General features: G+C 21.9%; 1 protein-coding gene across 1 annotated transcript; it reads right to left on the minus strand.

Moving 5' to 3' along the window:
• Window positions 1-2,543: 2,543 nt before the first annotated feature.
• On the minus strand, window positions 2,544-26,454 carry LOC105368197 (guanine nucleotide exchange factor DBS). Its single transcript, XM_011507158.1, has 16 exons — window positions 25,874-26,454; window positions 17,108-17,203; window positions 15,542-15,656; window positions 15,386-15,476; window positions 15,005-15,235; window positions 14,240-14,499; window positions 11,005-11,239; window positions 9,842-10,036; window positions 7,867-8,043; window positions 7,520-7,705; window positions 6,978-7,313; window positions 6,557-6,874; window positions 6,006-6,203; window positions 5,712-5,923; window positions 5,430-5,628; window positions 2,544-2,939 (listed from the first exon to the last, which is right to left on the minus strand). The coding sequence occupies exons 1-16, from the start codon at window positions 26,046-26,048 to the stop codon at window positions 2,709-2,711; spliced, it is 3,255 nt and encodes a 1,084-aa protein (XP_011505460.1). The 5' UTR covers window positions 26,049-26,454; the 3' UTR covers window positions 2,544-2,708.
• Window positions 26,455-27,582: the final 1,128 nt, after the last annotated feature.

Below are 27,582 nucleotides of genomic sequence, written 5' to 3' on the forward strand. Positions count from 1 at the left end.
ATATATAATTTTAATAAGTCTGTTTTTATAACTTACATATTGATAAACTATGTGAAATTCTAATATCTGAAAAAATTATAAAAAAGTTATTCAAATTTTGTATAACAGATGTTAAATATAAATTAAAAAGAGTTATAAGTCAATAAAATTAATTTAAACTTTTATTAATTTTTTTCATTAAATACATTTTATCTTATCTTACCTTTGTAACAATTTTGACCAATAAACATATTTATCATACATTTAATTTCATTATAAGATGGTATATTTTATAACTATTAATGAAATAATACAGTAATTATTTATATACTTTTAAAAAATAACACGTCTAAATTTATTTCATAATAAAAAATTACCAGTATTTAAAATAAATGTAACAATTAATATTCAATCACAAATTAATTTTTTTAAATTATACAGCAATAAAGTTATTTATCGATATCAATTTAATTGTTATATAATCACATTTTTCACAAATTCCAAAAATGTTATTGTATTTTTATGAGTTGAAAATAGTTACAAATAAAATTAGGGAATATTGTTATTTGTATTCGTTATGTTTAATAGTTTAAATTCAAAATTTCGGGTCCTTTACTGGTAAGCCTTTAACTAAAATATTAGCTGAATAACTTGTATAATCCTATTATATTGAATAGAAATAAACTTTATTAAATTTCAATAAATATATTGCTCTATTACAACTGAGACTTGAAAATTAAATATTTTAATTGTCTACTTAATCACGTTATATTTAAAAAAACTTCAAATCCATATTTTTAAGAATAAATTAATATTAATAAAAAATGTTTTTATCAAGGAAGTTTTAAAAATATATCTCAATATACTCTATTAATAAATTAATTGAATTTAGATCAATTATATAACTAAGGTACAGCCTTTGGTATGGAATTTAAATGGATTGTTAATATTTTCTTAACAATCTCTAATTCAAATTGAAAAACTTTAAGATTTTCTTTAAAAACTATTCATTTATTATTGAACCTATGTTTATTTATTAAAGAAATTTCATCGGATAATAGTTATTTAAATATATTAATTATCAAATGCTACTTTATATTTAGTTTTGATAAATTAAAAATGGAATTGAGGAAGGAATACTAAATACTTTAAATTTTAATTAATAAGAGTATGTACACACTTTTAATAATATAGTACAATTTATTTTATTTATAAAGAATTATAATTTTATTTTTTCAAGCCTGCACATCATATTGAAGTAAGATACTCTAAAATATAAAAAGAACAAAATTACTTCAATTATATTTGTAATTATTTAATGTTTAAAATCATAGATAAATGAATAATCACAATTAATATAATTTTTAGTTTATATTTAAGTAGTATTAGTTTGATAATTGTATTTTGTGTAATATACAAATATTACTAAATAATTTTCATTTGAATGATTCAATTTTATCATGGATGATGTTTTTTATCATATTTTAAGACACTCGTAATTGTTCTCTTTTATATTTAATATATGCATTAACTATCTTCTAATGATTTTAATTAATTTCCAATTTAGTTATCTATGTAAATATTAATTTTATTAATTTTCAATAAAATTTTATTATAGTCTTGACTTGATAAACTTTGAAAATTTTATATATGGTGCAGAAACTATATATTTTTACTATTATTTAATAAAACCATATATAAATAACTACAATCATTATTTAAATTTATTGTTTACAATTTTTCTCAAACATCGTGACTCTAAAATGTATTAATATACACAGGTTATTAAATATAATTTAGAGAGTTGAAATTAACAAATAAAAATTAAATTCATAAAATTCTATACAATTCTAAATAGAAAACTATTTTAATGTGTAATTTATTTAATAAAACCGAATAAATTTTATTATATATACATATATATATATATATATATGTTAAATGTTAAATATTATATATATGTATATGTTGATGATATATATATGTATATGTTATATGTTAAAAATTTCAAAATTTTTCATAAATAGATAATATAAATTTCAAATAAAGCTAAATTTCTCAATGTAAATATTAAAAAAATTTAATATATTTAAATTTAAATGTATTTATATAATACCTTTTGGAAATATTAAAGAAATTTAATTTTACTAATAATTAACAATGAAATCGAATGAAAAATTTTAAATAAATGTAAAAAATTAAAAACATACTCTTACAATAATTCCTATAGTAATAATAATTTGTAATATTAAGTTTCTGTTAATATTATTTTTTTTTTAATTTCCCTGCCAAACAATAATTAAATAAACAATAATTAAATAGGGTGAAGTAAAACATTTGCTTATATAGATCTTAGGATAATCTAATATACTTTAAGATTTATATTTCTACGTAGTACATACTTTAAAACAGCGTAGAATAACATGTTATAATAAACATTATCACATAATTATTTATAATTTTATTATTTTTTAATATAACGATTTAAAAATTTATTAAGATTTGTTTTGATAAATCTCAAAAAATTATATATCAAAATTGACGGTATTTATTTTGTTGTAATATAAATGAATTTGTTTGATATATCATTGCATACATATTCTTAAATAAACAACCACACGATTGCAACAATGAATTACTAACCATTGCCATTTTCTAATATCATTGAATAAAAGGTCTAAGGTTACTTAATATATTAAATAATTGATTTAGCATGTCAATCTTTGGTTTTATATAGTTTCATGACTATTAATAACCTGCGATAAGTTACGTGATGTTTTGCGGATAATTGGCTCAAGGTAGGATGCTGGGGCCCAACCTTCCATTCCAGCACCGATGACTTTTACGAACCACCATCCAGCGTAACCAATTTTCAGTAGTTCTAGATTGTCACCTTCACGCATTGTAACTTCAGATTGTCCCATCGCGCAGTAATCAGCCAAAGCTACATACCTACCACCCTGAAACGTTATATTATCATAATTCTAATCCTCGTGATCATCATCATCATCATCATCATTACCATCATCATTATTATTGTAATGATACAGATCTGTTAATTTGATTTTATTTCCGTTATTATTTTTAACTAAATAACTGATCATTGGATAAATTAACAAATAAATAAGTATTAAAAATATTGTTTTTTTAATAAAAAAATGTATAAAGTTTTTATTTTAAAGAATAAATATTTAATATAACTATTTAAAGGCGTTCATTCAATAACGTAAATTGAAGTTGAATAATTGAATGAATAAATTGAAAATAGTTTACTTTTATTTTACAGAATCATAGTTATATGTTAATTTTATATAACTGTTTCTCATAATAAAAATGTATGCAATTTTATAATTCCTGTGCTTTAGAAAATTTCCCTTGTATTAAAATTTACATTGTTTCATAGGGCTGAAATTGAAGATGGGATTTTACGATTTAAAAGCGACACAATTATATCTTTTAAACATATAATTTATCTTTTAAAGGTTACTCTGTAGGACGAATAAATGTATATTTATTAAACAGCAATATAATTTCAATAAATCATGGTAGTAATAAGGAATTATTTATCTTATTTATATGGAATTTATTCAAAACTATAATACTGTTGTAAATAATTATAACGGGTACTTATTCGGTATTTATTACGGTACTAATACGGTAACTTTGGTAGATAAAAATATATAACTATTAATTCACTGTGAGAAACGTTTCTAATATCAGATTCTCGAAATATAATGGTTATAAAAAGCGATTACATGGTGGTTACAATACATATAATTTTGACTCAAAGTATATTGAAAAATATAGTGTTCGTAAATAACAGAAAAGCTAAGAATTTAGATATTTAATAGATCGAATAAATTATGAATAAGGAATAGCCTGTAGATCAGTCTGAAACTATCTATTTCAAACTGATAGCGAAATTGCAATTATTTATAATTGTTATCACAAGTGGATTATATGTGGTCTGAGAAACACAACTGTTACGACGGTTGAGGTTTAAATTAGTAAATGTAATTAGACGGAAAAATGTTCACTTGCGTTATCCAATGTGGTCTGCTTTGTATTGCTGTTAATGCTATATGAAGAAGTCAGAGATTGCAAATAACTTTACTATATTTCAACTTAGCACCATTTTAATTTCAGTGGTATTCATATCAACTTGATTTTACAATTAGTTATAATATTAACGTGTTTTAATAAAATTATAAACAAAAACTAGAGTTTTTATTTTATAACAATAAATAAATAATTCACTCTAGTACAAATAATTGTTCATTGCATTATTATATTAGCTAGGTTCAGTAAGCATATGGTTACACTTAACGGTCTATTGAAGTCAATGCTTCTATTGTGCAATTTCCTAATATGCAGTATTCATAATCATCAAGATGATACTCCTTGATGAACTGACGTAAGAATAAAAGTTGTTTCACCATAAGTGGCTTACTTTGAATAAATTTGCTATTATTTGAAATATCGATAAAATCGATAATATTCTGACTTATCCCCAGGTTGTAATGCAGAATAATATAATTAGTTGCAGATAGACAGTTTGATAACATGCCTGAATACTTATCTTAAACGAAGGGTGAGACAGGTGAATTATTATCTTATACTTTCTGATGGAATACAATTTATCAGCGATTACCTCCGTAAAATAAATTAACGTAACAAAACCTAGTTGCACTTATTGCAATATTTCTTCAAATATCAGAAGATAATATGATTTATGCTTCTCAAGACCGAATAAAAGTAGTTTTTTATATAAATCTAAATCTATATTTATAGATTATTCTGCACCTAAAATAAATGAAATAAAAGCTGATGGTGGCTCTTTGCCTTTTTACAATATAATTTATAATATTTTTAATAAAATAAAAAACAGTTTTTATGAATAAGACTTACTTTTATTATCCGAAATTAATTTTTTATGATGGCTTCGGATAGATTCCAAATTCCAACGTGAGTAGGAAGTCTATTTACTGAGTACGAATCGCATACTATCGAACAGATATCTTCCTAATAATTTTTGAGAGTTTTTATCATCCCTCTTATAAATAAAATTATTTGTGTCTACTAAGTAAATAATTTATTACATAATTTATTAACATTGTTGAAAAAGTTTCATGCTTGCCTATATTTTATACTTGTAATATTCTATAGCTTCAGCATCCTATATAAAATGCAGTAAAATGTATGGGAATATAAAATTATAGAAATACTATAGTGACAGAATACTATATTAAGTTTCATTTTTTTAATATATTAATTTTTTTAATTTTTAAAGTAATTATTTGTTTTAAATTAATATAATGATTGTTAAAATATTACTTATATCGTATATTTATTATTTATTGATAGTTCTACTAATTTACCATAAATAAAATTCACATAAACTGTTAAAATTTAATAATATGAATTTATTATTATTTTATTTATTAACTTACAGATGTTGAACCGGGAATTTCATTAAAAGTATCTTCATCATCTGTATTGCTATTTTCAGAGCTCCATCCGATGTCTTCATTTTCCGTTGAATGAGAAACATCAGTAAAATGCGAAACTGCGCTATTATCTATTGACAATGTTCGTAATGATCCTGAAAGGCTACTTTGAGCATCCCATGAGAATGTTTGTCGGAGTAATCTCAAAAATTATTATACATCATTAGAATTCATTTCTTACATATATTATACTATATTTAAATTTTGTAAGAGTTTGATGCATACTTATGACCAGATTTGCCAAGTAAAGCTGTGTTTTGTTTTCCTTTTAATTCAGCAAGTTGTGACATTAAAACAGCCTTAATTTGTTGAACCCATACTTGCTTAACATCTATGCTTGATGCTTGAATAGTGTGAACTTCGGCACGACCTTGCAGCCAAATTTCAAATCTTCGAACATCTCCTTTGACTGATTCTGTTAAACCAATTTGAGAAGTCTATAAAGAGATAATATATATTAATTATAAAACTAGGTTATTCGACAATTTTACTCGCTTAAACCTAATAATTTTAACGCACTTTTAAATATCTTTTAAAATGGTAAGTAGCTTTGGTATGAGTTTGCGGTTTATTATGCTTGCAAAATATCACAGCCTTTTCGTATAAAAATATATGACGTTGCGATGGTTTTAAGCGCAGCAAGCGTTCTCGTTTACTGCTGCTCCAAACACTAAAGGAATCTTGTAGAAGAAGTTCTCCTTGAACATTTAAATCGCCCTAGTCATAGATAATATGCTGTTTATTTAAGTAATAATAAATTATTTTACGTTTGTTTTGATAACATTAATACAATAATAGTATTGTTTTGCAAATGAATAATTCTAAATTACAAAATATGTATTGAATTTAATTTATTAATTTGTTATTCTTAATTGTAAATCTATTTAAGTTAATAACAAAATGAATAACAAAAATGTTAACTATTTATTAGTTATGAAATGTACGCAAGAAATGTAGGTATTTTAATTTATAGTGTATTAAAAATTTATATTAATTTTATAAATAAATTAATCATACATTTTTTAAAACAGTTTGATAAATAATATTCTAATAACTTTATTGAAACTTACTCCAAAACCTGTGATAGCTGTCTGATACATACTATCATTAACGCATTTTAGTACAATGAGCATACAGTCTAATGCTTCCTGTAACTCAACACAGCATGATTGTTCATCGCTATATTTTAATAAATCTTTAAGCAATAATTGATATTTGGTAATCCTCTGTACTGGCTTAAGTAAATATGCAGCTAGCGGTAATTTATGTCCGAGTTTATGTTGACAAATTACAAAAAATTGTGGTTCGTTTTGTATTTGTTCTCGTAATCTTTCCGATCGTGGAGTATTTTGGCAATAATAACTATATAATCGAAAAAAAATTTCTTTCTGAAATGTAATTAATTAAAGTATACAAGTTTGTTTTTATTATATCAGCTTAATTCAAATCAATATGTAATATCAAGTGATGTCCATTTTTAATTAAACATACCCGTTGAACAAAGCATAAAGCTACAAGCTCTGTATTAGAAATACAATTCTCCAAGTCTCTTAAAAATGTTTCACTATGAAAAAGGTAAATGTCTTCCAGATTACCAAATAAAATATCAGCCTTGTCAAATAGTGCTTCAGGTACAAGGTGAGCTACTGCTTCATTATTTATTTCCATTTTATATCCTGTGATAATGGAGCCGAGTTCTGATACATAAATTCGTTCAGTTTCTACTAGTTCTGCGAGTACATGGCCACGTTTCAATTTTACAGTTTCTATATTTCGCGGTTCACTATCTGGTGATGAAATTTCTCCTTCAATTGAATTCATTTCCATCTAAAAATATTATTTATTATTTTTTAGAAATATTGTGTATATAATATTATACAATCTAATCGATGAATGGAAAAATATTTTATTTTGAGAATTAAAAGAGGTTCAAAGAAGAATAAACAATATTGAATATATTTTTATGCAAACAAAAAATTCATAAGTAATATATTAGAAAAACTAAAGATATTAATTTATTTCTGTAAATTTACCTTAGGGATTGTATTAGCTTTTTTAAGAATTCGTTTAGGTCTAATATACTGTGGTGCTGGCTGAAGAGGTTTTGTTATTTCTGGGGTAACAGCTTGAATAGGCTTTGTAGATTTTAGTAATTGCTGTTTAAGAACCATGATTCTTTTATCACACATTAATGATACATCTTCTATCCTTTGTAATACCTAAACAACTTTTATTTATTTTCGGCATCAGAAATTAAATACAATTTATTTTAATATTAAATTCACAAATAAAGAACATAATTGAGCAATAAGAATTTTTATTCAATAATTCTATAGATTAATCAGAAGTAAAAAATGCATAGCTTTTAAAATCGATTTACCTGAGTAACAATAGCTTTTGTTTCGGGTGTAATAGAGTCTACAAATACATTTTCTGAATGATGGAATTCTTTCGCATCTGAAACCAACGACTGAAGTTCTTGAAGAGCTTGATCCGCTGGAATTAAATTGTTTTGTGTAGCTAGTAATTCTATTCCACGTGCACACCAAGTATTTGCCTAGAAAAATAGATCATTTTGTAATAAATATGTTATTATAAAATATATTGTTTGTAGTAATAGTTTAAACTATTTTAATAGGAAGTAATTAAAATTTTTATTGTACAGTGAAATAAGAATATTTATTATCTTATACCTATCAGAATTTGTATTAATTAACAAATTTGTATTAATTCGTTAAATACTTATCAATGATTATGAAAGATTTCAAATTATGAATTAGAAATATTATATATAGAAATTATATAATAAAAAATATAATTTGTTTGCATCAATCCATACGTCGCATACATTAAAGTTTTTCGAGAACATTAGCGGGAGAGATGAAATTGGAAAAGTTGTCCCCAATTTCTTAACTGCTTCTAATGTCATAAACAAATGATATAAATTCACTCATTTTCAATTTGCTTCACGAGTAGTTCTCTTTAAATGTATAGTATATTTAATTTATAGAGTGTTACCTCTTAAATATTATGGTTGTTGGAAATTATTTTATCGAATGGTCTATAATTCGTATTTATAATTAAATAATACCTACATATAATAAATTCGCTTCTTGTGGAAATGTTTAGTAGATATTGAATAAAATTACATTTTATTATAAGCATAAATTTATTTCCCTAAAAGCTCATTGTTATGGAAGGCATATTCGATAACTATGCTTAACTAAAATTAATTTGATTATAAATAGAATTAGTATTTAAGAATTCCCAAATTTAACATATTCAATTATTTCTTTATATTTGTTGATAACCTCCATGCTAATGACATGAATTTGCGAAATGATACGGTAAAAGCTTGTATTAAGAAAATAAATATTGGAAAATATTTATTTGGAAATATTTTTTTAAGAACACAACTACGAAGATCTATTACATCTCGTAAAAGTGCTAACGAACATTGCGAATATATATATTCGTATTTGTTTGCAATATTTATTTCTAAATTACAGTAGTGATATGATCAGCGATATAATACTACGATGGCACAGCATTATGGTATTATTGTATTATAATATCATTGTATTATAACATCTACACAATATAATGGTTATAAATAGAATATTTAGCCTTATAATAATTTGAAATATAAATTTTAAATACGAATAAAATGATACGTCCATTAATAAAATTAAAATAATTTATATTAACTGTCTTCTTTCTTAAAAATATTCTTAAATAAAATCAAAGATCTGTAAAAATAATACTTACTATTATTTGTGTAGCTATATATTTTTAATTATTCATTTATCAACAATTATGTAATTCTAATAAAAATTTTCTATGAATTTACGAAGAGTTAAAGGGCTAGTAAAAATAATAGATTCGATAAACTATATACTTTACAATTTTTTCCTAATCTTTATTTTTATTTGTTATCACGTGTTAATTCATTTTCTGTAAATTATTCTTATTTATTTTTAACAAAAAAAAAAATATATACCAATCTATATACATTTTCAATATACATAAAGATATTCGATTGAAAGTATTTTAATCATAAATGAAAACATAAATAAGAAGTTTATTAATTTTTTGTAACACATTATTAATTATAAAATATTATTGTAACTTTATTATATATTCAAAAATTGTTTAAATATTTTATTCAGAGAATGTGTAAAAAATAATTTAATTCTTATTTTATTAAATTAGTAATTAATTTATATCTTATTAAATTATATCAGTTAAAAGAAGTAATTTCAAAAAATATAGTATCAATTATGATTGGAAATAAAGTGCAAAAATAAAAATAAAAATCATAAATTTTAAATTTAAAAGGAACAAGAAAATGTTACCATGTCAATATATTCCATGAGTTGTTGATACTTAGCGAGAGTGTGCAGTCTTCTTTCCAGCTTCTGATTGATCATTGAACAGATTCTCTGTAACTCCACACATTTTGGTTTTACTATTTCTACGGGGCATTGATGCCTATCGGATAATAATTGTTCACCAGAGATGACTACTTCTTCTGCTCTATCTATATCACTCTAAAAGATTAACATTATAATAAAAAAATTATCCATAACTACATATGAAATATATAATTGCGTATTAATTTATAATTATGTATAAACATGCATACATGTATAACATGTAAATTAAGACATTATTTAATAATTTAATGTTCTTAAGATATGAAAAAGTTGACACTCAAAATAGTATTAAAAAAATAAACAAATATATTTATATATATATATATATATATATATATAGTTGTTCATAAATCAATATAATTTTTTAAAACAATCTTGCGAAATATTTTTAATAATCTTGTTCATAATAATGTAAAGAATTTGACATAGAAATTTTATATACACAATAATTTTATCAATTAATAAAAAAAATATTGTGATGATTATGTTAATTTAATGTATATATGAAATGTTTAATAGAATTTAATTAATAATAATTAAATACTGTACATATTGTATATATAAATCCAAGGGGAGTAATAAAAAATACAAATAGAATATTAATACAAGTACTGACTTTTTGATTTTGAAATAAAAAATACTAATTTCTAAAAGATATTCTAGTCCAAGTTCGTATATGATAGAATAAGATTTTCTAAGAAATGAAATTATTTATATTATCTATTATAAAATAGAAATTGTTAATACTATTGTTGCAAAGTAAATTTTTTATAAAAAAAGATGTAGCATGACCAAAAAGTAGTAAAAGTAATATGCACATATAACGTTTATACATATGTGCATTGTAATATATACCCTAATTAAAAATTAAAATTCGATTCACTTAAACCAAATTTATTTTATAATAGAATAATTTAAATGTTAACCTTACTGATATATTTTTAAAATTAGTATTACACAGATTTCAATAAGTCTAAATCTACTGAAAATTTTCAAAATTTATTTATCAGCATTTTTATTGAATTTGATTAAAAAAATTATTAATGTCTATTGCATGATGCGGCTTCGTTTTTCATACATACTCTGCAAATCATTTGAAATGCTGATGTTTCTCGAAGTAACTGATTAATTTTAGCTTGGGTTTCGCCAACCTCTGTCATTTCTTCAATTGTTTTCAAATGTTGATTCAAGCTTGCTTGTAAATCTCTAAAGTTTTGTTCAAACTGTCGAAGAGCCAAACAGTGTTTTAAGCGAGAATTGTGATGTGACCAAAAGACATCAAATGTTCGTTCTGTTTCCTCCAATTGAACGAGTAATCTATAAAATTTCAATTTATTATAAGGATTATACGAGTGATTATAAATATTTATATGGGTGAATATTCAGTATTAAAGTTATTTTCATTTTTGAAAAAGATTAATATTAATAGCATTAAAACGTAATAATAATTTTATTATAAGTATTAAAGGGTATTTGTTATTAAATGTTATACAAATACATTAAATGTTCAAATAAATGTTTTTTTAATCATTAAATATGTAAACGAGTATTTGAAGTTTGAGTATTAATATTTAATCATATGATTAAAATATATTTTATAATAATGGTTTAAAAATTAAAAATAGTCAATAATAATAACAAATTATTTAAATATATAAAATCAATTTGATTATTTATTTTATTCTAATTTATTTATTCTAATTTTATTATTGAGTTAGCATGTCTTGTACGATATTCTGTGTATCATATTAATAAACTAAATATTATTTATTAAAGAACACTGTTTTTAGAATAGTAAAATAAAACATTTAATTAATAGAATATTTAAATGCCTAATACTTAATCAGAATATTTAAAATATCACCTAAAAATTCTATTGTTATTTAAACGTATTGTTTAACTAAAGTACAATCAGCAATACTAACCAAATAATAATAATAATAATAACAATAATAATAATAATAATAATAATATTTATTATTATTATTAAAATATTACTATTAAGTTGAACTTACAATAGATTAAATATATATTTTTATAAGCTATTAAGTGGGTTCGATTTGTAAAACTGTTGTGTAAAAGAATGTAAAAATTGAACATTATTTTAAATGAAAGTAAACATTTCAAATTGAATGAAAAACGATATATTTATTTTTATCTATATTATTTGACACGCTCTTTTATTTTTCACATAAACTTGAATATCATTATTCTTACTTCCATTATGTCTCAAATTAATTTTTGTGATAGTATTGTTAGAATTAATTGTATAGTATATTATTATAGATTTAATTGTATTTTTCTCTACAATTCAAATTCTCTGCAAATTAAATTATATTTCTTCGCAAATAAATAAATAAATAAAATTATATTCTGGCATTTAAAACCGAAATTCGACTGTCAACAAAATTGGACAGTAGCCAGTTTTTATATCAAATATATTTTAATTAATATAGAATACTTTTTTAATAAAAGAATTATTAACTTGACTGCTAAGTACTATAGAAGCAAATGACAAATAGTATTTATTAATGTATTGAAAATATTATTATTATAATGATTAAAATATCATAATTTGAAATTTTAATGTATGTATTAAAATTAGATATTAAAATAATCCAAGATTCAATAATAATTTTTACGTAAAAAAAAAATATATTGATAAATATATAATTCTATTGCATTAATCAAACTGCAAATTGATCATACATGATTTTAAATTAATAAAATTTAAGAGTATTAAATGTTTATTTAGACTTTGATTGAAAAAGAGTTAGAGAGTAATTATTACTGATTTTTTATATTCGTAGTATGAGTTTCCAGTATCTTATAGTAGTACTATGATAATAGTATAGACTGTTTAAATTATTACACTATTGTAGGAATTCTTTCGATATACGTTTTATATTTAATAGTTATAAATAGAAATAATATTTGAAAAGAAATATATATTTTTTATGTAACTGCAATAATAATAGAGCCTCCCACTTTTGACTACTGAATTTGATTCCTTCCAGTTTCGATCCAATTTGGATTTAGGAAGTCAGAAAACGCCCATTCAATTAATTTTGATATTTTTTTGTAATTTTATTTCGTATACTATGTAATAATAGACTGCAGATGTTATAAAAAGTTACCTTTCTTCTGCAGGAATTAAAATTAACCATAACTTATTGATGAGACGCGATTGTTGTATCATACTAATTTGTTATCGCTTGTTTTAAGTGAGCCGTATTTGGATTTGTCTATTAACGAATTTATTACCGCAAAATATTTATTCAGCTATCGCTGTGCTTTAGTTAAATTCAATTAAAAACTTGCTAATTGTAATTACCTTTGTAATTATATTATTGTTTTAATATTTGCCGAAATAAAAAAAATTTAGTACTCGAATAATTCCTATATATACTTTTTCCTTTTATTTTCCTTATTTTAATATAAGAATATTTGTTCAGTTTTCTAAATAAATATTTAACTAAAAATCATTGATAGTTATTAAGCGTAATGAACTATGTTCATAAAAATATCGATAATTATATACAGTCGTACATATATTTTTAATATTTACTTAATTCTCTTTATTCCTCTAATTTATAATCCAAATTACGTATAAATAAGTAATTGATAATACTCGTTCTATAGAAAATAATTATTTTAATAATAAAATAAAAATGTCTTATTTAAAAACTTATTAATACAACTCAAATTTGGTAAATTATGTTCTACTATATAAATCTCATTAATTTATTAATTATTTATTTATTAATCTTATAAAACATTTTGTTCCAAGACATTTTTGTAATTTTTATGGTATATTATTATTATTAATTAAGTTTTTAAGTTCCACATATTAGCTTTACTATATTAAAATAATGAAATTATATATAAAATAATAATTAAATTAAATATTAATAAAATATTCTTAATTAATAAAATCAAATATTTTGAGATCCATTTTTATTTTTATACACTAGTCACATTTAATTATTTTAATAATTAATGAGTATAATGTTTAATGAAATAATATTATCAAACCAGTTGTTGAATTAATCTGTCTACTTAATCAAACGTATCATTTCATATAAGTATTTTTCATATATGTATTAGAAATTAAAAAAAGGAAATAATAAAATCAGTTAATGATGGTACTATTTAAAAAACGTATTAAATTTTTCATCAGTAAATTAATCTGTGAAATTAATTATATGAATAGAAAAAGTAGTTTATATTCGTAGAAATATTTAACTAAATATTAAAAAAAGAATAAAGTTGATGCTTATACTTTATGGATTGAAAAAATATAAATTTAATGCATGCCTTTCAACAGTAGCAACATTTCCGAGGCGATCGGCGGTGCTTTTACCCATGATTTGCTTTAAGTTGTCGAGTAGAGTTTCTCCGTGTCGAGCCGCGCTTAAGATTTCTTCCTTAAGTTCATCATACTCAGTTTGTTGTTGGATCAATAATGTTTTGGTGGCGATTGTATTATTTGGGAACTCCATCTCCGCTAGTTTACGCGTAAATGAATCCAATGCCAATGAAACGTCTTGTGTCATTGAGGAAAATTTCTCGAGACTCTATTAAGATCAAATTGATTCTTTGTTAATGAATTAATCTTTAGTACTAATATTTACACTAATTTTAATTAGTATTTACAGAACATTACTTAGTATAATTTATCCACTATATAATAATTTTAAGAAAATACAATATAAAAATAACAATTATATGATGTAGTTTAAAATTGCTTTAGGATTAATTCTTTTTACATATAATCATATTTGATTTCAAGAACTATGAATTTTCTCTATTTAGGATTAAAAAATTTTACCGCTAATTTCTTAAAAAATAAATTAATTCAATAAGAGAGACGCGATTAAATTTTTAGTAGATTAATAATGTTTAATGAAGGTTTTAGTACAAAATAAATAGGCTTTGGTAAAAATTAATAATATATGAAACTGATTAATATAGTCTATATAGTAACATAAAAATTACGAAATTAATTAAATTATGAATACAGGTATATAAAGATAAGTTTATATAAATTGCAAATATGAAAAGTATAGTGAAATATATTACTATTCTATTTTGTATCCAAGTATGATGGCAGTAAGGCAGATCCCCTCCTAGTTGTTCAGTTAATTGGTCTTTGTCAATAAAATTATGTAGCTCAATCACATTCGTAAGAACTATTACTCGAAACTTAAAATCTTCTCGAAATAGTTTATTTGATACTTCAGAGATAGCTTTTTGCAAGAAACCCACTGGACGTAAAACATATGCTACATGTACCAGGCCAGGAAAGAAAGCCTTTAAAATAAAATTTAGAAAATTCAATAAGTATTTATTTTATAACTACATTAATTGTAGTATCTCTTTAATTCTAACTATTACATTTAGTGATATTATGTTGTTTACATTTATTTAGAAAATTAATAAACTAGTATAAAAAATTCTTACAGAAATTTTCAAAAGAACAGTTTTAACAGAATTCCATTTATCATTTCTTCGATCGATAACTAAATGAAACCCCAGATCAGCTTCATGCAACCTTTAAAAAATATGTAATTTAAATTGATGCTCTAATATATATTAATCATTATATATTATGCATACGTTGGGACAGAGGTGAGATACAACATAAGACGCTGATAGTCTAAGTCGCATAAGTTTTGAAAATTTCCATTATCTGGAAGAGTTATAATAGGACACCCTTCTCGCGTTTTACCACCTAAACAATTAATAAAAAATTTTTTTATTACATCAAGTAATATGATGTATTATATATATTTTTAAGTGTAATTTGCATGTATAATATCGAATCTTAAATTTATATAGACGTTTGTTTTGTATTTGCAAAGCTTTTAATTTCTATGCAAATTATGAACATGAATTTAAGTTTCAATATTAAATTATAACTATGTTATGTCCTTATTTTTATAAAGTCCATTACACATACGTACACGTTTACCTCTGCATTGTTATTTCTCTCTCTCTCTCTCTCTCTCTCTCTCTCTCTCCCTCCCTCCCTCTTTCCCGCCCACTCTGCACCACTTACACTAGACACGGCTTTCATCATTTTTCAAATTATTTCAATTTTAGTTATTTACTACCGATAAATAATGTATTACTATTTTTATGAATTTATAGAACTATTCTTTATATATACAAGTTTCTGTATATATAATTTAATTGCAATATCGTTGATTCAATTCTTAAGATCACGAAACGTGGGTTTTCCATACTTCATTTTCTTATTATTATTTTTAGAATATTTTTGTGATCATTAATTAAAATTTAATGGTACAGATCCAATTTTCAAAGTAATGTATAATTTTCTAGTCAGCGTAAGAATTATAATGGTTAATTATTATAATTCGACAAATAGTGTAATAAAATTCATTTTTCAATAATTATGAAAGAATGTATAATTTATTCATATTTTATTAATTAATTTAATATTATAAATTGTTTTCAAGATTAAATGTAGATTGAATACATTCATGCTGTTATATAATAAAATCACAATGAAATTTTAAAAATATTGAATTTGAGGAATTGTAAATAATAAAATACCATAAATGATTCGTTTCATTAATAAGTAAGAATAAATACAATAGATTTTATTAGATTCAAAATGTACTATGAGTAAATATAGACAACCAGTTGCTGTCTTTATATTATTTCCTGTCAAACAAATATACCAATCTCAATAATATAAATACCTTATTTGTTCTATTAGTTCAGATCTAGTAATTTTACTATTTTTATAATTCCACCAATTTTATTTATTCTAAATTATAATAATTGATCAATTAATTTTTTGCACCACTTAATAAAATATTTTCAGTACTGAATGTATATAAATATATTTATATAATACAACTATTAATGACCTTTAGTTAATAAAATATTGATTAGTTCAGTCGTAATATTAATTCTTCTTACATATTCATACAGAGTTTTTCTTTTTTATTATAATATCAAAATAAAATTCTAGTAAATGTTTTAATTATTATTCTTATGATTTTATTATTATATCTGGTTTAATATAACTACTTTAATAGTTATTTAAGAAATAAGTAATGCAAATAATTATATATGTATCTCATACTTATATACTGTTAACATTAGCAAAGCAATAAATCATACATTAAATAATACATAAATTTATAGACTCACCAGTTACAATAGCAAATTGAGATTGAAGAAGTTCTGCAACATCTCCAACAGCTAAATCGCCATTCTCTATTTCGTCTGTCATGCTCTCAACATCCTCTGATTCGTAAACCGTAAATTAATAACAATAAATTTTATGTGATGAAATTTTATATAAAATAATTTAAATCATATCTCGATCAATAAGAATTAAAAAGCTTAGTGTATTTTCAAATATATATATTTAATAAACAGTTTCTCAGGAAGTTTTTTATTCTATGAAAATTTTTATTTTTCTATTTTTGATTTTTAAATGTAAAGTTATGATTATAATATGAAGTAGTGAAATTTGCAGTCTTACAAAAAATTTTATCAAAAATACATACACGTATAAATATGTATTTTTCCATATTCTTATTTCATGTGAAACAAAATAAAAATATATTTTTATATATTGACAGAATTTTAAATTTTAACTACTTATACGAAATTTTTATTTTGAAAACAACAAGTCTTATTTTAATGAAAATTATAATTTATATTAAAAATCTAATAATATATTATAATTCCAATAATTTTTAATTATTACATTCTTAAAATTTGAAAATTTGGTAAAATTTGAAACATATTAGATTTCTGTAAATTTTATTAAAAATTTTTTAAAAGTTCCGCATAGCTATATTAATTTTTTCTTCTTAATTAATTTTTCAAATAAATACTCCTTTACATTTATCAATAACTAAATCATTTTCATGTCTTTATGTAAAAAAGGACTACTTAATTATTTCCATTTTTGAATTTAAAAAATTTTGATATTATAAAATATGACTGTTTAAACTATTGTATAATCTATAATATGCGCGAAAATGTAGTTGATTAAGTTAGTTGTGAAATATTTTTACAGTTGTGCTATAAGTCTGCTGGGCCTTTATTATCTTTAGCAAACATTAAAGGGATATCTCCTTCAGGTATATCATGCCAATATAAATTATGAATCGCTGGTGACCACACCACAAACTTTTGAAAAAGACTTATGTTCATATAAAACAACAACAGAATATATATATATATATATATATATGAGATTTAACAAAATATGTAATAAAAGAACTAAAACATGAATATTGATATTGATGCAGAGATAACCGCTAATGATCTGAAACTACTTGAAGATCTACATAAAAGAAGCGAGACACATGTTCTAATAAGCAATCAAATTTGAGTGTGAAATGAGGAGAACATTTTTTAGATAACCATAAATTACAATAATTCGCCAATTGATATGTATTTAATTCAAGTGTATGCGAGGAAAAGAAAACAGTTTTAAATCATTTTTATACAAATGTTTCAGTATATAATCATATAATAATTTTTGTCAATCAATAAGAAATAATTTATAATAACTTGGTATTATATTATAAAATTCTGCAAATAATAAGATAGTAACTGTAAGCATGATATACTGACTAATGATAAATTGTTAATCTAAAAAACATTTACAAAAAATCTAATGTTATATATATGAATAATATGAAAGCAATAAATCTCTTCTTAAAGTCCAATACTGAATTATATATATATATATATATATATATATATATAAACTCTTAACTAAAGATTATAATATTCGTTTAGATAGATATAAATTACAAATGCAATTATAAAAAAGTTTTCTTTTTTCGGTTAAAAGACATCAAATCAATTTAAAACTTAAGTTGTTTCAGATACTAATATTAATCATTTAATTATTCTATTAAATATTACTATAAAAATTTATTTAATAATAAATTATAAAAAAGCCAATCTATATAAAATGTTTTGTAGTTTTGTCGATTTATTCAAATACTTATTATTAAAAAGTATTTACAAAATGATATTTAGAATTCTTCCAATTGTATTTTTTTATTCATTTTCTTTGGCAATAAATTAATATACTTATTTGTACTTAAACTTCTTTTTTATATTATATGATCAATTTTCGCTGTCTTTAGCTTTTAATAAACAGAATGTGTATTCATCAATAAAAAATAATTTAATAAAATACTAATTATTTTCTTGTAATATTGATGTAACGAATTAATTAAAAAATTATTTAAATTTACATAACTCATTTATATTAAAAAAATTAATGAATTATTCAAATTTAATTGAAGTTTAAATTCCAGAATATTTATTAATTAAATGGTCACACATAGATACATAATGTATTGTATTATATTATAAAAACGAAAGTTTTTATTTTATTGGTTAATTTATTTAAATATCACTAGCTAAAATTTTACTATGATTCTAGCTTTCTTGTTGTTAATTAATATACATTGTTTTTTATTATTGAATGTAGATTTTTAAATATTTTATAGATTATATAGGCGTACAATAAATTTCAACTTAATATATTACATTATAGATATTGTACTTTTAAAAATGTTAATGTTCAATAATTCAGAGTTTTAATATTTTATAATAAACTGTTAAATCATGCTCTATACAAAATAATGCCTAGTTTTTCTATTTTTCTGTATCTATAGATAAACACAAAAAAGTATTGGCAAATATTTTTAATTCTTTTTTTAATTCTTATAAGTTTATAAAATATTTTTGAAATGTAATTTAATAAATATCTAACAGAAGTGTTACGAAGTTCTTTTCTATCATTTCAATTAACTTTAAATATAATTCTATCATATTTAAATCCTTCCTTACCTATGTACATCATTATTTTTCGACGAAAAATTAAGTTTATTATAACGTCAAAATTAAATGTAGCGAATAAATAAAACCTAAAACATATAAACAGTTTCTAGTCATTTCGTTATGTCATTGTGGTTATTTTTGAGTTTCTTTATTATATTCTTGGAAAAAGATAATACTGTACTATAATATTATACTATAAGCGTTTATTCTATCACCTTAAAACTGTTTTTGTATATATCGTATAAATCAAGTATTTTTTGGAGATTTTTGAGTTATTTTATAATGGAGACAATTTTGGCTTTATATCATAGTTCGCTATTTTTTGACGATTATTATTTTTACTTATCCTGTACTGAGAAGAACTTAATTATAGTCATTTATAATGATACATTTGTCAATTTTTAAATTAATATGTCGTTATATCGTTTTTATATTCTGAATTAAGAATGGGCGAGTACTATTTAATAATGTTCTCACACAATCATCCCTTATACTTGTACAATCTATATATATTTTGGCTATCGTATATTTTCTTATACATTTCAATATGTCTACTGATATTTTCTTTATTAATAGCTTCCTTAGGTGCTAGTTTAATGTTACGCTATCTTTAATCATAATGATAATTTCAAATCTATTCTAGAGTTCATATTATAGCTATATTTTTCCTTTAAATAGTTGTATTTCATTCAATATTATTATTACATTATATTTATTCATTATAAATTTTTTTCGCATATTAATATTAAGTTCAATAGTTCTTGAACAAAATAATGTAGGTTTTCTTTTTAATTGTCCTCATTATAGGTATACAAAAATCTGACTTATAAAATTCTGATTTACTCCAGTGTTGAGATGCATGATACGGTATATATGTACTGTAAGATTGTTTTGATTCCAGCATCTCTACAAATATTTATTATTTTGAATCATTTAATGTGCTTTATTTAAAAAATAAATTCTATATAATTTCGTAACATTTGATCATTATATACTTTATTTTTATGCATCACTTTATAGTGTTCTGGTGATATATCATATTTATTTTTTATATAAAATTTATACATATTTCGTGTATTTTTTGATTTTCTCAAATAATCTAACTAATCCATTAAAAAATACATTAACTTTGTATTCATACCAAAATTATATGCATTATTCAATTATTAAATACACATTTTTTTTCATTAAAAAATTTATATATATAAAAAGATTTAGATATAATTTCATTTGTTTAAAAGGGACGTGTATTATATTTTCTAAAAATATTTTCCAGAACTTGAATGTGCATTTCATATTTCAATATGTGACAAAAGGAATTAATATATATTACCAATTTAGATTAATTCGAAAAATGTATAAGAATATTGAAATTTATTATGTGTGTTTTTAATACATAGCTTTTTTTATTCTTTAATATTTAACAAATATAAATTTACATTGACAGATTTGTAATTTATAGATTTTAAAATTCAGTATATTTTGTAGAAAATATTAAATTTCAGTTTATAATGGACAATCTTGTGGAAAGACTAAATTTAACAAATAATTTTTTGTACATTGTATAAAATACATTTAATAATAAATATGATACGATCGCGTAACATAAATAAAAATTAGAATATACTAATCATGTACTCGATTTTATAAGTATAAATTATTATAATTGTTCAAAATATTTGAGTATTGAAAAGATTTTTTTTTCATAAAATGAGAAAAAGTACTTTAAATTATTTAAATATGTGATTTGAAAGATTTTATAATTTTTATATTACTTAGTTTCAATGTTTATATAATTTATTATAGTATTATTTAAATTTGCAATTTCATTAAAATCATATTGCTGGATAGTAATATTTTTTTCATTTTTAAATTTTTATAATTGAAAAATATGAAATTAAGTTTATGAAATAAAAACTTGTAGGCAGGTAGACAGAAATTTTACATCTTTCCTAATGTACAACAATAAAATTTTACCCCAGTAGACTTAATGATTAGGCATCATCTACGTATATATCCAATCCAATACAAACTCTTATAATACGAAACTATATTTTATATTGTTATAATTCATGATTATATAAATTAGATAGTTGTAAAAAATTGAAGCACACACATATAGATGCACGGTTTTTAATATGAAATTAAAAATTTTCTAAGTGTCAGTTCCAAATAAAAATCATAATTATCTTACGTTTATATAATAAGTTAAAAATATACAAGTGATATAAATCGACAAATTATAATTAGATATATAAGGTGATCATTAGAATATTTTTCTTCGTATTTTTATGTCTCTTTTTCATATTAATATTACTTATTACTATTAAATATTATATTAATATTAGAAAAGGTTCATTTATTAAGTAATGAATTGCATCTTATAATATAATTATTAAATATTAAAAAATTTTTTACCTTTATAAAAGTGTTTATTAATTTGCTTAATATATTGGAAATCGTGGTCTAGGATAATAATTTTTAACAAAACCTTACATATTCAATAATAATTGAATTTTAAGGTCTTTAAATTTGTTATTTAAATTATTTAAATTTCTAAGGTTAAAAAATAGTACATGGTAATATAATGTTTAGGATAAATGAGAGAAAGCGTCGAAAAATAGCACTCATCGAAAATAGTGATAAAGAGAAGTACGTATACAAAATAATGAAATCCAGATCAATAAATTGTGTTACTGAAGGAATCCTCGATAAAACTGTTTGCGTTGCATACGATCGTTTACATCTCACAAAATTAATTGTAATTAATGAAAATTATTTTTAAAATTATTAAACATTAATACATATACAATATTGTTTATAAAATTTTCGATATAACGAAACGTTTGAAAGGATTTTACTATATTCGGTAGATTGCACAATACAGTGCAAATTCATGTTCTCATTTCATCATTTTTGCATTATATATATGTGTGTTTGTGTGTGTAATGTATTGTTTATTAATGCTTTTAAAATATTATTTTAATATATGAATTTATGTTTAGAATATAAAATAATGTATGATACATATTCTGGATTTTGTTATTCTGGACATTAAGATGTTATATTTATTTTATAGTATCATGGATGGCAAAATTAATTAAGGAACACTATACCTATTAATTATTAAACTCATTGTGCCACATCTCTATTATTATTGTATATGAAAGCTTACGATAGCCAACAATATCAATTTATATTGCGCAGTCGCCAAAAAGATGAAAAACATTAATCGATATTGTTGCATTACTTGTAATTTTTAAGTAATAGACTCCATTTAATTTTGAAAAATTGACATTTTCTTAAGAATAAGCAAGCAAAAAATTTTATATTGTAATATACTATTTTAAGAAATTTTCCTCCATGCAATCGTAAGTTAAACAAATATGTAAATATTAAGAATTTTATAATCCATTGTATAAGATATTAAAATATCGGTTTATAAATCATTTTAGTTATTTAATAGTATAATTAGTTATAAAAACGTATAAATTAAAATTATCATTGTAAAACTTACCAAAAAAATATGTTCATTGAGAGATAGTAGAAATTATAGTAATGATTATTATAAATTAAATATTGTTGATTTAAAACTCTATTAAAGTAGCTTAAATTTATAAAACAATCAATCACTTTTCCATAATTTTAGAAATGATAGTTCGTTACTAAAGATCCTATTGACAAATAAATCTGCTTATATTTAGAATGTCAGAAAATCGATAACTGCTTTAATTTTTCTATTCGTGAAATAATTGTATACATAACGTGATTAATAACACAAATACATTTTTATTTTATTGTATGTGAGTAAATTTTCAGTTTTCATTTCAAGTACATAAAATAAGAGAGAAATAAAGATCCAGAGAAAACTATTCATTACATTTATGATTATGATTTACAACATAATATCAAATATCAAAAGATTTTCCTGTTCAGTGATAAATACAAATAATTACTTAAAGAAAGCTAATTATGTATATTTCTTATTATCTATATATTTGTTAATAGTATTTTATTATAATGTACAAAACGCTTATAAGTATAAAAAAACTTACTATTAATATCATTAAATTTTTCTTAATAATTATACATCTAAAACACATAAATTAGATATAATTGTCTAAATAAAATAATTAAATAAATAGTCATACTTTAAAATTTTAGACATTAAACTTCGATTAATATAAAAGGAAAAAACTTTTAAATAAAGTATTTATTATTAAAGAAATATTAAAAAAAGTTTTTGATTATATTTTTCTATATATTAATAGTAATAATTGTATGTGACGATGGTAATATATATTTTAATGTTTTTATTTTGTATGTATTAGCTTATATTAATAAATAGATATAAATACATTTAAATATATAAAATTAAAACCTAATTTTATTTAAAAGAAAATAATCATTAAAATAATATCTTTTATTTATTTATAATAATTGTTCCATTTAGACGCATTAATATTTATAGAGCTTAAATTTTCAAAAATTAAATCTTCAATAATAACGATAAATAATGCATACAATAAATATTTAATAAATATTCGGAATTTTTAAATAAGAAATCAAATATAAATACAATAGTGAATGAATCTACATAAAATATTCTTATCGTTAAAGTTTATAAAATAGTATACAATGCTTTGCTTCAGTGTTATATTATAAAGATTTTTTACATTACTGTTCACATATGTTTACTTAAATATTTCTATTGTCAGTTATGTTTTTATTGTTACTAATGGAATTAAGAATATCCTCGATTATTTCAATATAAAACTTTTTTTGACAAGTAGTGTTTTCGAGATCACATAACACTGAAAAGTAATAGATAACGTATTACTATATAAACTAAGTTTAATCTTAGAGTAAGAATAAAATTTAAACCCTCTACTGTGTAATTAGGGAAAGTAAAAATGAACAAATAACAAGATAATCGAAAAATATTGCATTAGTATTAACACATAATATACAAAGCCATTATAGTTACAAAAGAAAATAATGAATGAAACCTAGATATTTTAATCCTAATCAATAAATATCAAGTTGACAATTGTTTAGTATAAAAAAAAAACTTAAAAATCAATCTGATACAATTGATAGTAGAAAGTATGTAGATTAACAACTGTATTTGTTTAAGATTACTCAAATGTCTTTAATAGCGATTCGAAGTACGCCATCTATCAGATAAAATTTAGACATTATCGAGATAACCGCTACATTTGAATTTCTACTTTTAAATATGTATTTACAAATATATATATATTTTTTTTTATATATGTATAACTTAAATTTTAATTTTAACAGAATTTTATTTATAGTGTTCTGACTTAATAAATTATGGAATTTATTTGAAAGTGAAGTTATTTTATCAACTCAAATTTTTTTATAAGATTTTATTCAATAATATGTATTAAAAAATCTTTAAATAACTTTTTATTACAATGTTATATTCTAAAATATTAATTGTTTTCCCTTCACGAATCTCAATTATCAAATTTTTATTTTTAATCAATTTTAAACATTGCTAGTTTCGCAAGATTTTCGAGATCAAAAAACTGTCTTTTATTTATATATATTTATATATATTTAATACATCATTATATATTGTAAGTTTAATGCATACATTCATTTTATTTTATCATTTACTTGTCATCCATAAACAATAATTTTCATATATATATACGTATATTCATATATGTTCATATTTTATATAAATATATATTAAAGTTATAAGCATGAAATGAATTGAATTAGGTTAAATAAAATATAAAAAATAATTATTTAAATTTTTATTAATAAAGAAAAGCATAAACTATTCTACGTTTAACATAAAAACGAATGTTTCATATGTACATTTTTTAGTGTTTACGTAGCATAAAAATCCTAATAAAACTTTAGTGAAATCCTCTAATATAAATCAGCGTAATAATATTGGTTCTTATTTAAAGAATCTCTATGTAGAATTAAATTGTATTCAATGAATACCAAATACAAAATAGAAATGTCTAGGTATTATTAAGGTCGTGTAAGACTCGAAGAATAATCTATTGATTAATAGAAAGAATAGAAAAATATTGATAAAAAAAATCGCCTTACCGGCTTCAAAAATTTCTAAGTCGAAGTTAGCACTACGGCTAGGGCTGATGTTGCTAACATTATAGAGACTACTTCTATGATGATGATGTTTCTGCATGGTTCCTGAGGTATTTCGATTGAACTGTTCCAGGAAGCTATCAATCTGGTTTTCGATATTCGTTGGCGAGTCAGCCATTTTTTAAAAGCAGTTTTCAAGACTATATTTATTCAGCACGCTATTAACCAATTATGCGGTAGTATTAAACATTTCCTGCAGTTTCAGTTGCGTGAAAATATAATTGAACACAACACAAAAGCGTTCTTATAATCTTGATTAGTGCATTATCGTTGACAGTTCACTTATTGATGTTTGACAAACACGACCTACACCTTTTAACTAATTTAATATATGTGCGCAAATATTTAATTAATCATTAAAACTTGTCTTACTCCATTATTCTTCCGTATATGAACCGTCTATTTTGTAGCACTACACTATTATTTTTTAGAATATAATTACTATGCAATGAATATTCGAATTGAAAAGAGAAACGAGTCCAATTATTGAATAAAAATATTTGTTGCTTCATGACAATTAAAATCAAGAAGTGAATTTTGAGTTTGAATTTCACGGACTATTGTTTAATAATTATAATTAAAAATTATATATATTTATTTTCTTGAGAGACTGACTACAATAAAATCAAGTCTTTGAAAGCACCTTTATAAGTAACTTCTTAACTATTACGATTCCAAATTTTAGTCTGAACAAATATTTTATCAAACAGTAAATTTTTTAGCGTTTGTTGTATCAAATCGATAATTTTTAATTATATTATCATAATTAACTAATTTTATTATTAAAAATCTATAAAATAATTTAATTTTTATCACTTTTTATGTAAATAAAATTTCTGTCAGTTATTAAATTACAAAATTTCTGTTTCAATTTTAATTACTCGTTTTCTTATCGTAAAATATATCTTTCTCTATCAATTATATTTGCATATAAAATAACACTGGCATTAAATTTTATAATATACATTATCTTATAGCTTAGTACCCTCAAGTTTATTATTAATTAAAATATATCATGCATGTATTTTATAAAAAATTTTTTTGATAAATTGTGCAACACTCCATACTAGTCTAACATGCAAATTTACATGTTTTTGAAGTTTCAAAAATTGACCAAAGAACCGACCCACCTAAAATTATTCTTCACGTTGTCAGCAATGATCGTACTGAAGTCATTTCTGTGGTGCAATGTCGACATTTATAATGGGCTCTTCTAGCAATGGGGCCTCGAAAAAATTTCAGACACGGAAACTAAAAATATTTATACACTAAAAATTGTCTGAACTCAATTAAAAACAAGCCTTCATCTTTGAATTAAAATGAAAGTTTGGTGTAAATAAAAGATACTTGCCACAACTCTGCTTACATCGACCGACTTACTGAAACTAAAGAGCATGAAGAACAACGGCGCCGGCGCCGCGACGCGTCATTTCTTGGCCCCCGTTGCAGCAATTTGGTTCGAGTAGCGGCTCATTGTTTCTTTACACACATGTGTCTGATTATATGAAATTTTGTTTTGTTATAGAAAAATGTTTAAGAAAAAATTTTACCTCTAATACGATAAAAGTTTCTTGTTTATAAAAATGTGATTATTTTTTTTAATCTTTATATTTCCGATGAAAATTTACTTTCAATTAAGTCAAATATATTTT

This window comes from Ceratosolen solmsi, unplaced genomic scaffold (genome assembly GCF_000503995.2).
Source record: "Ceratosolen solmsi marchali unplaced genomic scaffold, CerSol_1.0 scaffold6, whole genome shotgun sequence".
Taxonomy (NCBI): Eukaryota; Metazoa; Arthropoda; class Insecta; order Hymenoptera; family Agaonidae; genus Ceratosolen; species Ceratosolen solmsi.

Coding starts and splice junctions, on each gene's coding strand:
- LOC105368197 (XM_011507158.1), bottom strand. CDS start 26,048: ATGGCTGACTCGCCAACGAATATCGAAAACCAGATTGATAGCTTCCTG. Junction 15,657..17,107: donor TCAATTTGCTATTGTAACTG/GTGAGTCTATAA, acceptor TTAATTGTTTAG/GTGGTAAAACGCGAGAAGGG. Junction 15,236..15,385: donor CTGTTCTTTTGAAAATTTCT/GTAAGAATTTTT, acceptor TTTATTTTAAAG/GCTTTCTTTCCTGGCCTGGT.